The sequence below is a fragment of the Dermochelys coriacea genome, chromosome 11 (genome assembly GCF_009764565.3).
Source record: "Dermochelys coriacea isolate rDerCor1 chromosome 11, rDerCor1.pri.v4, whole genome shotgun sequence".
In the NCBI taxonomy this organism is placed as follows: domain Eukaryota; kingdom Metazoa; phylum Chordata; order Testudines; family Dermochelyidae; genus Dermochelys; species Dermochelys coriacea.
This window is the reverse complement of record NC_050078.2, coordinates 22,006,447-22,020,630: the sequence shown is the minus strand read 5'-3', so window position 1 is coordinate 22,020,630 and position 14,184 is coordinate 22,006,447. Positions and strand designations below refer to the sequence as shown.

The 14,184-nt window shown below is 39.1% G+C and overlaps 1 protein-coding gene across 1 annotated transcript in view; it reads left to right on the top strand.

Annotated features, from left to right (window-relative positions):
* The window catches only part of LRP1B (LDL receptor related protein 1B), a 1,336,604-nt gene that overhangs the window by 797,659 nt on the left and 524,761 nt on the right, over positions 1–14,184 (top strand). The window contains exon 21 of the mRNA XM_043505072.1: positions 3,372–3,554. Coding sequence (XP_043361007.1) covers positions 3,372–3,554 — 183 coding nt within the window. The remainder of the gene's footprint in view (positions 1–3,371; positions 3,555–14,184) is intronic.

Here is a 14,184-nt window from a genome sequence, read left to right as displayed (position 1 = left end):
TGGTAGATGCGCAGGTGAAGGAGCCTCTGATAGTGTGGCTGATGTGATTAGGCCCTATGATGGTATCCCCTGAATAGATATGTGGACAGAGTTGGCAATGGGCTTTGTTGCAAGGATAGGTTCCTGGGTTAGTGCTTCTGTTGTGTGGTGTGTGGTTGCTGGTGAGTATTTGCTTCAGATTGGGGGGTTGTCTGTAAGCAAGGACTGGCCTGTCTCCCAAGATCTGTGAGAGTGATGGGTCGTCCTTCAGGATAGGTTGTAGATCCTTGATGATGCGTTGGAGAGGTTTTAGTTGGGGGCTGAAGGTGATGGCTAGTGGCGTTCTGTTATTTTCTTTGTTGGGCCTGTCCTGTAGTAGGTGACTTCTGGGTACTCTTCTGGCTCTGTCAATCTGTTTCTTCATTTCAGAAGGTGGGTATTGTAGTTGTAGGAATGCATGATAGAGATCTTGTAGGTGTTTGTCTCTGTCTGAGGGGTTGGAGCAAATGCGGTTATATCGTAGAGCTTGGCTGTAGACAATGGATCGAGTGGTATGATCTGGATGAAAGCTAGAGGCATGTAGGTAGGAATAGCGGTCAGTAGGTTTCCGATATAGGGTGGTGTTTATGTGACCATCGCTTATTAGCACCGTAGTGTCCAGGAAGTGGATCTCTTGTGTGGACTGGTCCAGGCTGAGGTTGATGGTGGGATGGCAATTGTTGAAATCATGGTGGAATTCCTCAAGAGCTTCTTTTCCATGAGTCCAGATGATGAAGATGTCATCAATGTAGCGCAAGTAGAGTAGGGGCATTAGGGGACGAGAGCTGAGGAAACGTTGTTCTAAGTCAGCCATAAAAATGTTGGCATACTGTGGGGCCATGCGGGTACCCATCGCAGTGCCGCTGATTTGAAGGTATACATTGTCCCCAAATGTGAAATAGTTATGGGTGAGGACAAAGTCACAAAGTTCAGCCACCAGGTTAGCCGTGACAGTATCGGGGATACTGTTCCTGATGGCTTGTAGTCCATCTTTGTGTGGAATGTTGGTGTAGAGGGCTACTACATCCATAGTGGCTAGGATGGTGTTTTTAGGAAGATCACCAATGGACTGTAGTTTCCTCAGGAAGTCAGTGGTGTCTCGAAGATAGCTGGGAGTGCTGGTAACGAAGGGCCTGAGGAGGGAGTCTACATAGCCAGACAATCCTGCTGTCAGGGTGCCAATGCCTGAGATGATGGGGCGTCCAGGATTTCCAGGTTTATGGATCTTGGGTAGCAGATAGAATACCCCAGGTCCTGGCTCCAGGGATGTGTCTGTGCGGATTTGTTCTTGTGATATTTCAGGGAGTTTCTTGAGCAAATGCTGTAGTTTCTTTTGGTAACTCTCAGTGGGATCAGAGGGTAATGGCTTGTAGAAAGTGGTGTTGGAGAGCTGCCTAGTAGCCTCTTGTTCATACTCCGACCTATTCATGATGACGACAGCACCTCCTTTGTCAGCCTTTTTGATTATGATGTCAGAGTTTTTTCTAAGGCTGTGGATGGCACTGTGTTCTGCATGGCTGAGGTTATGGGGTAAGCGATGCTGCTTTTTCACAATTTCAGCTCGTGCACGTCGGCGAAAGCACTCTATGTAGAAATCCAGGCTGCTTAATGTTAAGCATGTGGCTAATCCAAATGAAGTCTTATCACATAATTTCTGTGCTTCAATACATATGGGTCTGAATCCTCAACTATACAGAGCTCATGTTCAGTATAGCTGAGTGGGGAAAGGCCAAGATAACTGTCACCTTTTGTACCTTCAGGATCCTTGGAGGTAGCTGAGGGGTGAACTGGCCCATGGTGCATGTTAGAGCAGTTGCATGGCTTTTCTAACTTATGCCAACTAGAGGCATCGCCCAGGGACCATTCTGCTTGTCCAGCTATGTTAGATCACATTGTTTTCCAATGCCATCCCTAGCAGAACATCTACTAGGCCAGGGATTGGCAACCTTCTGCACCCTGCCCGCCAGGGTAAGCCCCCTGGCGTTCTGGGCTGGTTTGTTTACCTGCCGTGTCCTCAGGTTCAGCCAATCACAGCTCCCACTGGCCGTTGTTTGCTGTTCCAGGCCAATGTGGGCTGTGGGAAGCGGCAGCCAGCACCCTCGGCCTGCGCCACTTCCTGCAGCCCCCATTGGCATGGAGCAGCGAACCGCAACGAGTGGGAGCTGCGATCAGCCAAACCTGCGAACGCAGCAGGTAAACAAACCGGCACAGCCCACCAGGGGGCTTACCCTGGCGGGCGGCATGCGAATGGTTGCCGATCCCTGTACTAGGCCAATGCAAAATTAAAACTAGATGTGTCAGCTTGTGAGCTGAGGATTTCACTGTGCTGCAGAAGAATCCTCATCTTTCTCATTGAAGCAGCTTTAAATCCCTTTTAGGCAGATCTAGCTGTGCAAACGGGGCTTATCTATGACCAGGGATCTGGCCCGTTCTCCTGAAAACCACTTGAAAATAAATGCCTGCAAACTTTCTTATTAAATTGAGATGTGCTTAAATGTGACGTCTTCTTGAGCTCTGAATTCAGGGTTCCATATTGTAAACGGTCTCTAATTGAACAATTTCCATATTTCTTTTCAACGTTTCAGCCAAGATTTTCAAAAGTGAGTAGTGATATTTTGTGAGGCACTGGTATTGGGTGTTCAAAAATTAAGTCACCCACAATCACTAGATGCATTTAGATATCTTGGCCTTCATTCCCCTGATTACTGTAGAGCTGATTTCCCTAACCATTTACTGTGGGATGAAACAATTTCTAAATGAAAGGATCAACCAAAGCCCTAAAGCTCTGATCCCTAAAGACTCATTTTATAAATTTGTGGTCCATGCTCATAAAATATTTCATAGACTGAGTAATTCCATTTGTTTTAATTAAATTACTGGTTATGTATGCACTCTGTGTTTCTCTTTCTCTGACGATGTGTAACTTTTTCTTTAGGTATATGGAGTGACAGAGGAGATACTTGTTTCAGTTGAAAAAAACAACAACACTGGCTGTTCCTGTTATTCAGCACAAATTGTCAAATTTAACTGAGCAAACGAGACAGCTGTACTGCTGTGTTTATATAAACTAATTTCTTCATATATACCTGGTGATAGAAAAAAGAAACATTGTGAACAAGTTTCAGAGTAGCAGCCGTGTTAGTCTGTATTCACAAAAAGAAAAGGAGTACTTGTGGCACCTTAGAGACTAACAAATTTATTAGAGCATAAGCTTTCGTGAAGTGAGCTGTAGCTCACGAAAGCTTATGCTCTAATAAATTTGTTAGTCTCTAAGGTGCCACAAGTACTCCTTTTCTTATTGTGAACAAGCTATTCAATATAGTTAATCTTGTCTCTTGATTATTTTATCTAAGAAACTCCCTCTCCTGGAGGATGCAATGAGAAAGAATTTCAGTGTAACCCTGATGGGAATTGTGTTCCTGTGTTGTGGCGCTGCGATGGAGAAAAGGATTGTGAAGACGGCAGTGATGAAAAGGGCTGTAATGGAACTATACGCTTGTGCGATGAGAGAACCAAGTTTTCCTGCAAGAATACAGGTACATTATTGTTTGCTCCAATTCAATTTTTTCTTTCTCAAGGCCATTTAAAATAAACTTTTTTTATTATGTGTACGACAGTAGTGTCCACAATATGCTACATGATATACAGACATATATAATAGGAATACACCATCCCTATTCTGAAGAAGTTAAATTTAAAACATTCAAACCAACAAAACTAAAATCAACAAACAAAACTAAATGGTGAAGGGCTGGTGAAAGGGGTACAACTTACACAGAAAAGCGTCAATCCTGCAGAGACATTCAGGTGCTTAAGTATGTGAGTAGTTCTATTAAAGGCCTCAACACACTTCCTTGCATGGCTCCATTAGTGTTGTCTAGATAATGACTTTGGGCACTGTGGAGAGAGATGGGGCTGTGCCTAAGATGGTCTTTCTTCTAAGTAACTGGGTGCGGAGGATCAGAATAGTGGCTCACCCGTCCATCGCTCTCCTTGTTCCATCCAGCATTGCTGGCTGGACACTCAGGGAGGATTATTACTTCATCCTGTTAGGGGCTGTAGCAACTTACTGCCCTCAGCCCAACCAGGAGCAACAAAGGAACTGTGTCTTAAGGGGTATCTCAGAGGTAGGATGTGTTCCTGTGGGGGCTGACGTTCCTGCATACTTTGCATTACTCAGCATTGCGCCTAGCATTTTAATTCTTTTTGAGCAGGTCCTTAATCCTGAACTATCTGTGTTATGGTTCCAGAGGATGATTTTTTTGGGGAGGTGTGGGAGTTACTAAATCTGCTAGTCTGTTTTAACTATGGTCTTCTGGGGACTGATCTCAGAGATATTGATTGAATTGGCAGAGGAGAATGGACTGTGATTAAGTGGTGTATATGCTTATTACTAGGCACAGAGCTGTTTGGTAATGTTGGGAATGGGAGACTCAGTATAACACAGTCCGCCATTCCACTCAAAGAAACTGGTTACAGGTTTCAGTATCTTTTCCCACAGGATTGAGTCTGTTTTGAAATATTAACATTCTATTGAAATAGCTTAATTGAGGTATTTTATTATTTCTATTGCTGCCAATTAAATGCTCTAAATAAAAGATAAAAATGCTGTGAGCAAGCAAACACTGTGGAAACTACATGGCCATGGGGTGTTGAGAGATGCAACATGTCTTAAACATGCCTGCTGGCCACAATTAAGCATGTTAAATAAAATGCTGAAAGCAGACAGGGCTATAAATGGTATTTGAGCCCATTTCTGGCAGGCACTTCCATTTTACAAGCAGGCATTTTAAACAATAACAAATATACAATTATACAGTAATTCACAGTGACTTTACATCTTTTAATTTGTGGGTATGATGTAACTCTGATTTGGGAATCTGTACAACTTATGAGTTCTAGATGATGTGTATGAAGTTATTATAAAATACTGTATATGTTGAATGTCTCTGTGCATTTGAAATTCACCATTTGCTAACATTGCCTTTAGCATGGTAATCATCAGCCTAGGGACAATGAAGAGTCCTAGGGAAAATGAAGAGTCATTAAATTTAACAGCTGTGCTCTGTACAACAGGTATGCTAAGGATGGTTCCAGAGTTAGAAAACCAGTGTGACCAAATGTCCGTGCATGGGGGTGCTGAAGTGGAGAGTGGAAAATTCCCAAACAGGACAGTGAGACAGAGATGATAAAGCAGGGGTTTAAAAAGATCTCATAGAGGGAAGGATTTGGGGGAGGCGGCAGGAAGCTTTAGGCAGGAGAGGGGACAATACAGGCATGGTTTGTATGGGGGTGAGGAGCTGTAGTAGTTATGATAATAAACTACAGTCCAATATTTGTAAATTGCTTGTTTTGAATTCCAAGCATTATCCATGGTTTATGTGCTTTAAATGCATGAACATAATACCACCACTTTTATATTTATGTCATTTAATTTTGTAGGCTGTTCTCTAGTAAATAAATTAAACTGATTAAATACCCTGGGATATTTGTAGAAGACATTGCATCCACATACAGAAACATCCCATACAGTCTACAAAACAGTTCACAAATGTTCTAATAACCAATTACAATAGACTATTTTTCCAGCAGGCTTTCCTGTTAAAGCTTACCTAGTTTAATGCCATTGTGGATGTAGAAAAGGTGAAATAGTTCAATTAGTCTTCTCACTACTGTACAATGCACTGATGACCTTGCTGAATCTCTCAGGATGAACTGCTTCTGAAAGCTGAAGTGGGAATTGTGGGAGAGAGAGTATTGTGACTAAAGAGTTAGGGATAGCTCTGATATGCACAGAGGTAAAACTTAAACTGATTTAGTCTGGCTAATGTGACTGCACTAAACTGTGTGCCTAGACCTGTTCAATACAACCAATTCAATTACTTATGGCTTAGATCTCTGGTATAGACAAGATGTTATAGAACTTTTTAGTTCCCTCAACTCTGGTCTTTTAAAAAAGAAATCCCAAAAAACTAGAACTAAATTGAATTGTTTAGTTTTTTTTTTTTAAATCTTGACCACTATTTTTGAGGAATTAAGGGAGCCTTTTAATATGATTTTTCTATCTTCTATTTTAGGATTTTTAAGGATTAAATTTTAACTTGGTATTGTTCTCTATTTCTAGGGGTTGATTACATGCAATCTCTACTTTCAATGTTTTATCGCACTCATGTGGTGTTTGTTTCATGAGTCTGGACTGTTAATTTCCTAATTTTTTGTATATATAAAACTACATATATGAGAAATTTAAATTACTGTATGTGGATGTTATGTCACACTGAAAAAATGTGAAGAAATGTAGCTCCTTTTCTGTCATTTTTTATCCTGGAACTACTACTACTTACCAAATTATAAACTCCATAAATAGGTGTTTTACTATGATCTGACTAAATTCCTGACTAAATCTTGATCATACTAATGTGTCAGTGAAGTCTTTAAACAAGCAAACAATAAAGAGGCAGTTCAGCCAATTTAAGTGGATTATTCATAGTGCTGAGGGAACATCCAAAGATTTGCCTCAGGGAAGTGAGAGCTTTCCTAAGTAGCTTCCAATACATGGATATTCACTAGGGAATTTAGAAGGGTCTTTGAGGTATGACTCTTCCACTAGCTCTAAAATACTACACATAATACATACTTTTTGTCTAGTAGTGCACAGCTGATGCTTGCCCAGAGAAAGCACTGATACACTTTCTTTGGCTTATTTTTATTTTATCTTTGACTTTATTTTTAGTCATGGTATAAAATTAATGGTTTTCAAGATTACATAAGCAGCAGGTGTAAAATGTGGTGTGTGTGTGTGAATCAGAATAAAAAGTTAAATGTATTTCTAGTTCACAGTTCATGCTTTTGCTTGCATTTCCCATCTGACTAACTACATGCAAATTTCTTAAAATAGAATAAGGAAAATAGATTGACAGTGATACGGAATTGAAACTATAGCATGTAAGGAAAACATATTAAAATCAGGGAGGATTGATTTAAATCAAGGCAATTTTAAATCATGGTTTAAATAAACATTTCTATTTGAACTTCAGTTATTTTCTAAAGAAAGATGCAGTCTCATTGGTTGATATAACCATTAAAACATGTTATTAAAACATGTTGATTTACAACTAATAGAGCCCTTACAATGAATTTGGCACAGCTTTTTGCAACCAAGGAGGGTACTTTATGATTATATACATTTATTTAAGCAATAATATTGCTTAATTGTTAAAGTATGTTTGTCATTTATCTAATGTTTAAAGATACTTTGAAACAAAACCAAACCTGATCTAGAGCATTTTTCTCAGGAATATCCAATTAAGGAGTAAATCACCATTGTATCTTTCTTTATGGAATCCATTTCAAAGCTGCTATTTCAAGTTTTCTTAATTTGAGAATACAATATATCTTTAAAGTAAATGATAAACCAAGAGATAGTTAGAAAATAGATATTTTAATTAGCATTTTAGTATCCAGTCTTTAAGACCTTTGTAACATCTGAATTGGAGTAGTGTAATAGTCTGTTCACATCCAACCCTATTCAAAAACATTTTAATGTTGTATAGATACTGGATTATATTTAATCTGGAGCTGCAGCATAATGTTGGGCAGAGATTCAGAATTATATGTAATCCCTTTTAGGTTTTCTTTTAAATGTACTGCCATTTGGCTTTTTGAACTATGTACAGAAATCAGGTCTTAAATGTATTTTTTAAAAAAGTTAATTACGTCATCTCAACAAAACAATTAAAACATTGCTCTTAGTGACTATACCTTAATAAGGAATACAACTATGTGAAATTAATAAAAAACTGGTATTTGTTGTTAGAAACTTTACTTACATCTCAAAATTAGATAAAAAGGGAGATACTAATAGAGGAAGCATAAAACATGCCATGCCAGATCCAATCACTGGTCCATCAAATCCAGTACCTGTCTCTGGTAGTGTGTAATTTCCTCAGTGCAATGTCAGTCATCCCACTTTATGCATTTAGCCATTTGTATAGTGCTGAACCTGGGATGGGATCTGAGCAGTTTACATAATGAATCATGACATTTGAATGCTCTCACTTTACATATGTAACTGTTTCAGAGTGTTGGTTTCAATCCTGCTGCCAATGATCCTAAGGAATTTTTGGCATTGACTTTGGGAACAGGATCAGGCCTGTTGTTACTGGTCATGCAGTTATATACACTTAAAAAAAAAAACCTTCCAGTAGAACTTTTGTCTTAAAACACAAATATCCCATTTAGAAGTGCTATTGTTTTCTCTGGATTTTTTCCCCTTCAGTTTGCTCCTTAGTTAATTACCTTGTAGACTTTTAAACTTAAAAAAATCACTTTGGAGGCATATATTTCCCAAACTTTTAGAGGTCAGCCACTTATTTCAAATGTAAGCTTTACTAGTCTTTCATTTATCTTCAGTTATGTGTATACACATACACACACAATCCTTGCAGTGTGGTGCTAGAGAAGAGAACTTGGCGATAGAGGGATTGAGGCATTGTGTAACCGTCAGCAAGTTACTTTAATGGGGGTGCATTGGTGTAACCAAACGTAGAACTCAAACCATAATTTCTCTTTATTCTCACTGGACTTTAAACCTTTCTTTAATTGTGTAATAAGAAACAATGTAAATATATTATCTTCCTGATTAAATTGCATGAACACTGAAATATGAGAAAACAAAAGCTGGTGCACTTAAAGACGATGAGCAATGAAAACTCTCATTGACTTTAAAGAGGATTGTGAGCACTCAGCTTCTCTCAGGCCTTATAAGGAAAAGCAAACGTTAAATGAAAATACTTATAAGATAAAATCTTGAACCTATATAAAAACACCATACTGCTGGGACTCCATGTTTTATACTTTTTGGAGGGGGTGGCAAAAGCATCTGTCTGGAAGTCGTCATTCTGTGGTAAACCCATGGTATTGCCCTTGGAAATCCCTGCAGGAGTTGATTCTGACACTTTCAGCCTTAATTTTTGCTCTATACTTTTCCTTGGAGAGACAACTATGGAATCAGTGGCACTATCATTCTGGAGGGAGCCATGTTTCCAGAGTATTGGAGAGCCATGTATGGAAAAATGGAGAGGCCAGCCTTTTGTGCAAATATCTTAAAATGCATGGGATTTTCTGACCAATGGTGGTGCAACTGAATGATGTAGATGGTGAGAGAGGGTGATGTGCAGCCTGCTCTCTTTGCATGCTGATAAATCCCTTATCCAAAATGGAAGATGCATCAGGAACGAGAGTTCCCACATAGATGCAGAGATTCCAGAATAAATGTTCTTGTTTCATGGCTTATTCTGTGGAAGGGGGTGATACACAGCTGCAAAATTTTGTGGAGCTTCTTGAATGATGTTTAGTGCAAGAATGAGTTTTGTTAAAAAGTGTTGGGTAGCCCCTTGTGTTCCCCACATCTGTTGCTGCTGACTTAGAGGAAAATCAACATCTTTTTTCTCGCCGTCAAGAAATTTGATAAATATTGCTGCACAAAAACTTGTCACTTCTGCACTGGGGCCACTGAATGGGGGAAACTGGGGCAGCTGGTCTATTGGGGGGGGTGAAGCTGATAGGTTGTGGGATCAGAGGATGTGTATTAATAGCCAGAATGTTCTCTTCCCATCTTTTCTCATGCTGCTAAAGCCCTGCTTTACTGTCTGGTGGCCTGGAGGAACAACTTCAGGGCATTCCCTGCTACCTGTCCATAACTCAGCTGAATGCCTGACACTTAAGTTGGATTGTGGTCATGTATGACAAGGCTGCAGGAATGTGTCACATGAGATGCATGACACTTGGCAGCTTCGAGTGATATATAGCCCAGTATTTCTTATATAATTAACCAAATGGGTAAGGAAAACACATGCTAGATGAATAGATTCAAATTTGAAAGTCCTTCTTTAAGGCCAATAATTTGATTTGTGAGGGTGGAGCTATGCTAATTTTTCTAGAAAGCTGGAATTCTTTTTGTAGTAGCACAGGTAAAAAGACAATGAAATTGAGGAAGAAGAAATTATAAAGAAATAATTTATTTGCATTCATTAATAAATATTACATATTTGGAGTTGGATATACCTGTTACAGTTTATCTCAATTGATTTTGACCTTTCATGTCCATACCTTATGCTGCAAGTAGAAAAAAAATCTAACTAATCTTGGTCATATTACAAGGGTACCCCTCTCATAAGGTTGAGGTATTATTGAACATAGTATCCTGTATCATTTAGTTTAACATTTTTTATACTGTCCTTTCCTTCTTCATCCATCTTCAACTACATTTTATTGTCAGTGCTATTTTGATGAACACCATAAATAGTGAATCACCTCTTTGCCTCCTTAAAATATACCATGTTATTGAGGGAATACTGATTGAATTCCGTAATTACATTATTATAGTTGGTGCTGGTTGTGTCACCTGTAGTTAAAGCTGCCCAATACTTTTTATATAATAAGACTGTTTTAAGTTTTTTATAACTTTGCTAAGCTTTAACTGCTTGGGTTGATATATATATATAGTGTCATGGACATGCCTTTTGCTTTCCTTGTGGAAATTCAACCAAATTACCTTTTGTTTGTACAAGGCATGTTGTACCTCAGGAGCTGAGCAGGATTTTCCCTTCAATAGCTTCTCCCAAATGCTGTAGTGTCTGACACATGAACTGATAGCAGTGACACTGTCTCTGTTGAGATCTTGATTCCATTATGTATAATATGGTGTCAAGGTTCCTTCCCCACTCTGAACTCTAGTGTACAGATTTGGGGACCTGCATGAAAGACCCCCTAAGCTTATTCTTACCAGCTTAGGTTAAAAACTTCCCCAAGGTACAAACTTTGCCTTGTCCTTGAACCCTATGCTGCAACCACCAAGCGTTTTAAACAAAGAACAGGGATAGAGCCCACTTGGAGACGTCTTCCCCAAAAATATCCCCCCAAGCCCTACAGTCCCTTTCCTGGGGAAGGCTTGATAAAAATTCTCACCAATTTGTACAGGTGAACACAGACCCAAACTCTTGGATCTTAAGAACAATGAAAAATCAATCAGTTTCTTAAAAGAAGAATTTTAATTAAAGAAAAGGTAAAAGAATCACCTCCGTAAAATCAGGATGGTAAATATCTTATAGGGTAATCAGATTCAAAACAAAGAGAATCCCTCTAGGCAAAACCTTAAAATACAAAAAGACACAAAAACAGGAATATACATTCCATTCAGCACAGCGTATTTTACCAGCCATTAAACAAAAGGAAATCTAACGCATTTCTAACTAGATTACTTACTAATTTAACAGAGTTTCTGAGACTGCATTCTTGATTTGTTCCTGGCAAAAGCATCACACAGAGAGACAGACCCTTTGTTCCCCCCTCCAGCTTTGAAAGTATCTTGTCTCCTCATTGGTCATTTTGGTCAGGTGCCAGCGAGGTTATTTTAGCTTCTTAATGCTTTACAGGTGAAAGAGTTTTGCCTCTGGCCAGGAGGGATTTTATAGCACTGTTTTCAGAAAGGTGGTTACCCTTCCCTTTATTTTTATGACATATGGGGAGAGAGAGAGAGAGCAGAAGCAGCCTGATCAGAATGCAGAGGAGACAAGAGCTGGATGTGGGGAGGAAAGGGCAGCAGAGAGAATAGTTTGGGACAGGTACCTCAGTGGGTGAGACAGGAACTGCCTGGGCAAAGATACTGGCACTGGGAGGTAGAAATGGAGACAGCTGGTAAGGAGTTTCAGAGGCAGAGAGGAGACTGGTAATGTGGGAACTGAGGTTGGAGCCTGAAGGAAGATAGTGGCAAGGAGACTGGGCATAGGATAGTGCTAGGCTGAGCTGGGGAGAATACTGGGCTGAGGAATCAGGGATGAGAGTTGGGAAAAGGCTACTACTGGGACAAGGACAGGTTGGAGAGGATGGGGGAAGAAGGTCTGTGACCACTAGAGCAATCCTTTCCAGAACCTGGAATTGAGCCCTAATTTGCTGAATTTCGATGTTCTACGGAGAGTTAGTACATATCTAGGAAATTCACTTCCAAAGAGTGTGTCTCATCCCGCTCTAGTGGCTGACCCACCTAGAGAATAACAGCCTGCTACTGCTACCAGTTACTCCATTAGCTTAATTGGCAGAGGTCTGTGCAGATGGCCTGTAGATACCCACTCTGCTAATGACCCCTGTGAGTTTCAATATGGTTTCACACAATTTTTTTTCAGTTGGCTTTTTTTTTTAAGTTAAAAAAATGTCAGCATTGCAAAGTCAAGTGCTGCTGGCTCTTAATGGTGATTTCCTCTGAGTACCCAGCTTGAAACACTGGGGAAAAAATAGTATGTGATGATATAATTAAATGATGCTGAAGTAAAGTTGAACAGGCAACCTTAATGTTGGCATTTCTTAACTTTTCAACCGTAACATTTTTTAATATATATTTTTGTGTGTAATTATTATTTATACTACAGTAGTATAAGTATCCAAATGCCCCATTCAGACTGGGGCCAGTCTTTTAGATGGTGATATAGAACACATTGTTCTTTCTGCGATCTGCAATAATAGTTATCCCATTTGGGAATTGTAATGGCCTCTCCTGCCGTAATAGCCAAGAGGCACACTTGATGTGGGTGAACAAATTATTGCTTTTGGGAAAACCTTTAAATAACAACATTGCTCTCTCCTCCCACTCTCCTTGAAATGAAGTAGCTTAAAATGACTATATTGAAACAAACAAACAAGATGACCCATTGCAGTCATTGAATAAAGCCTACTCCTGACGAGTTGAGGGGAGAAAACACTCCCTAATTTCAATGGGAACCTCTAGTGTAGAATGGGAGGACACCAGTATTTTAGATACTAGTAGAAAACTGTCATCTTGCAGTTCAGTAAACAATACAACCAAAGGCTTCCTATGCTCCACATACCAAACAGTATGTAAATGTTAAGTCTCTGTTTAGAATTGCTAATTTTCATAGACAATCAAAACCACTAGAAAATGCATTTGGATCAAGCTTTCCGACATACCTATGCCAATTATTTGAGGCCTTTTTATTGTGTACATTGCAGACAATACCTCTATCTTCATGTGTATAAGAGATATGGAAAACAGTAGATATATGCATATGAATTGATGCAGCTCTTGTACTAGAAAAGGTGTCTGGAAAATAAAAATGTATGTCTCATGCAAGGGCAATAATTTGAAATAATGACATCAATATAGGCATAAATATATGTGCCTCATTTAAATCTGGACAAAATTAATTTGTTCACATAAGTATATTCTTTTATTTAATAAGATATGTCAAACCTATCACAATTGAAGAGGAATCCTGTGTTATAGAATATATCTTCTTTCATTAACATGAAAAGAAGTCAAGTAAACAAGTTTGTTCTCTAAGCGGCTGTATCTATAAAACAGATTGAAATAGAGGTTAGAGGCTGTACTGGAATCAACATCAATTTATTTTGGGATATGGCCAATTTGCATGGCACAAACATTTTCCATTATTTTCTTTGCTGCTTCTGTCTTTGTGATGGTATTTAAATTCCAGTGTTCTTTTCAAGGTAAAGATGAAGAAGGAAGTTCTCTAGAAGCACTTTTGATTGAATGTACGTATTTAAGTTTATGCATACAACTTTGTTTCGTGGTTGCTCTATCTTATTTATTATTTATTTGTGTAACTGTAAGTGAGTAGGTAGAAACAAAGTTGTTCATTTTTTCAGTTTGGGAGGAATAAGGATTACAGTTCCCTTTGTTGTCCGTGGAATGATGGATGTGCTTTGGGCTCCAATTAGAAGATGCTGGCATTTTTATGAGGTGCACCGCACCCTGAACTTCCATTAAAATCAATAGGAATTGGAGGTGCTCAGCACCTTTCAAAAGTGCTCAGCATCCTCCAGATCCAGCTCCTAATTCTTTGTACTCTATACTGTTACCCCACAGTGAAATATCCCCTTGGTAATGTACCTTTTGCCATGCTCTTTTATGTGTAATTCAGGATTGGTAAGCATAAATAAATATTAAATTGCTTTTAAATGTATAGGTATTTTAATATTTTGGGGTTATTCCTATTTAGTACAGGATGTTCATGAGTGCTTTGTGTAGTTTTATAACATTTAAATGGTGGGTCTTTCACCATTTGCACAGGGTCACCCAGGAAGTCTGTAGCAGAACTGGAAATTGAAGCCAGAACTCCTGAATCCCAGTCT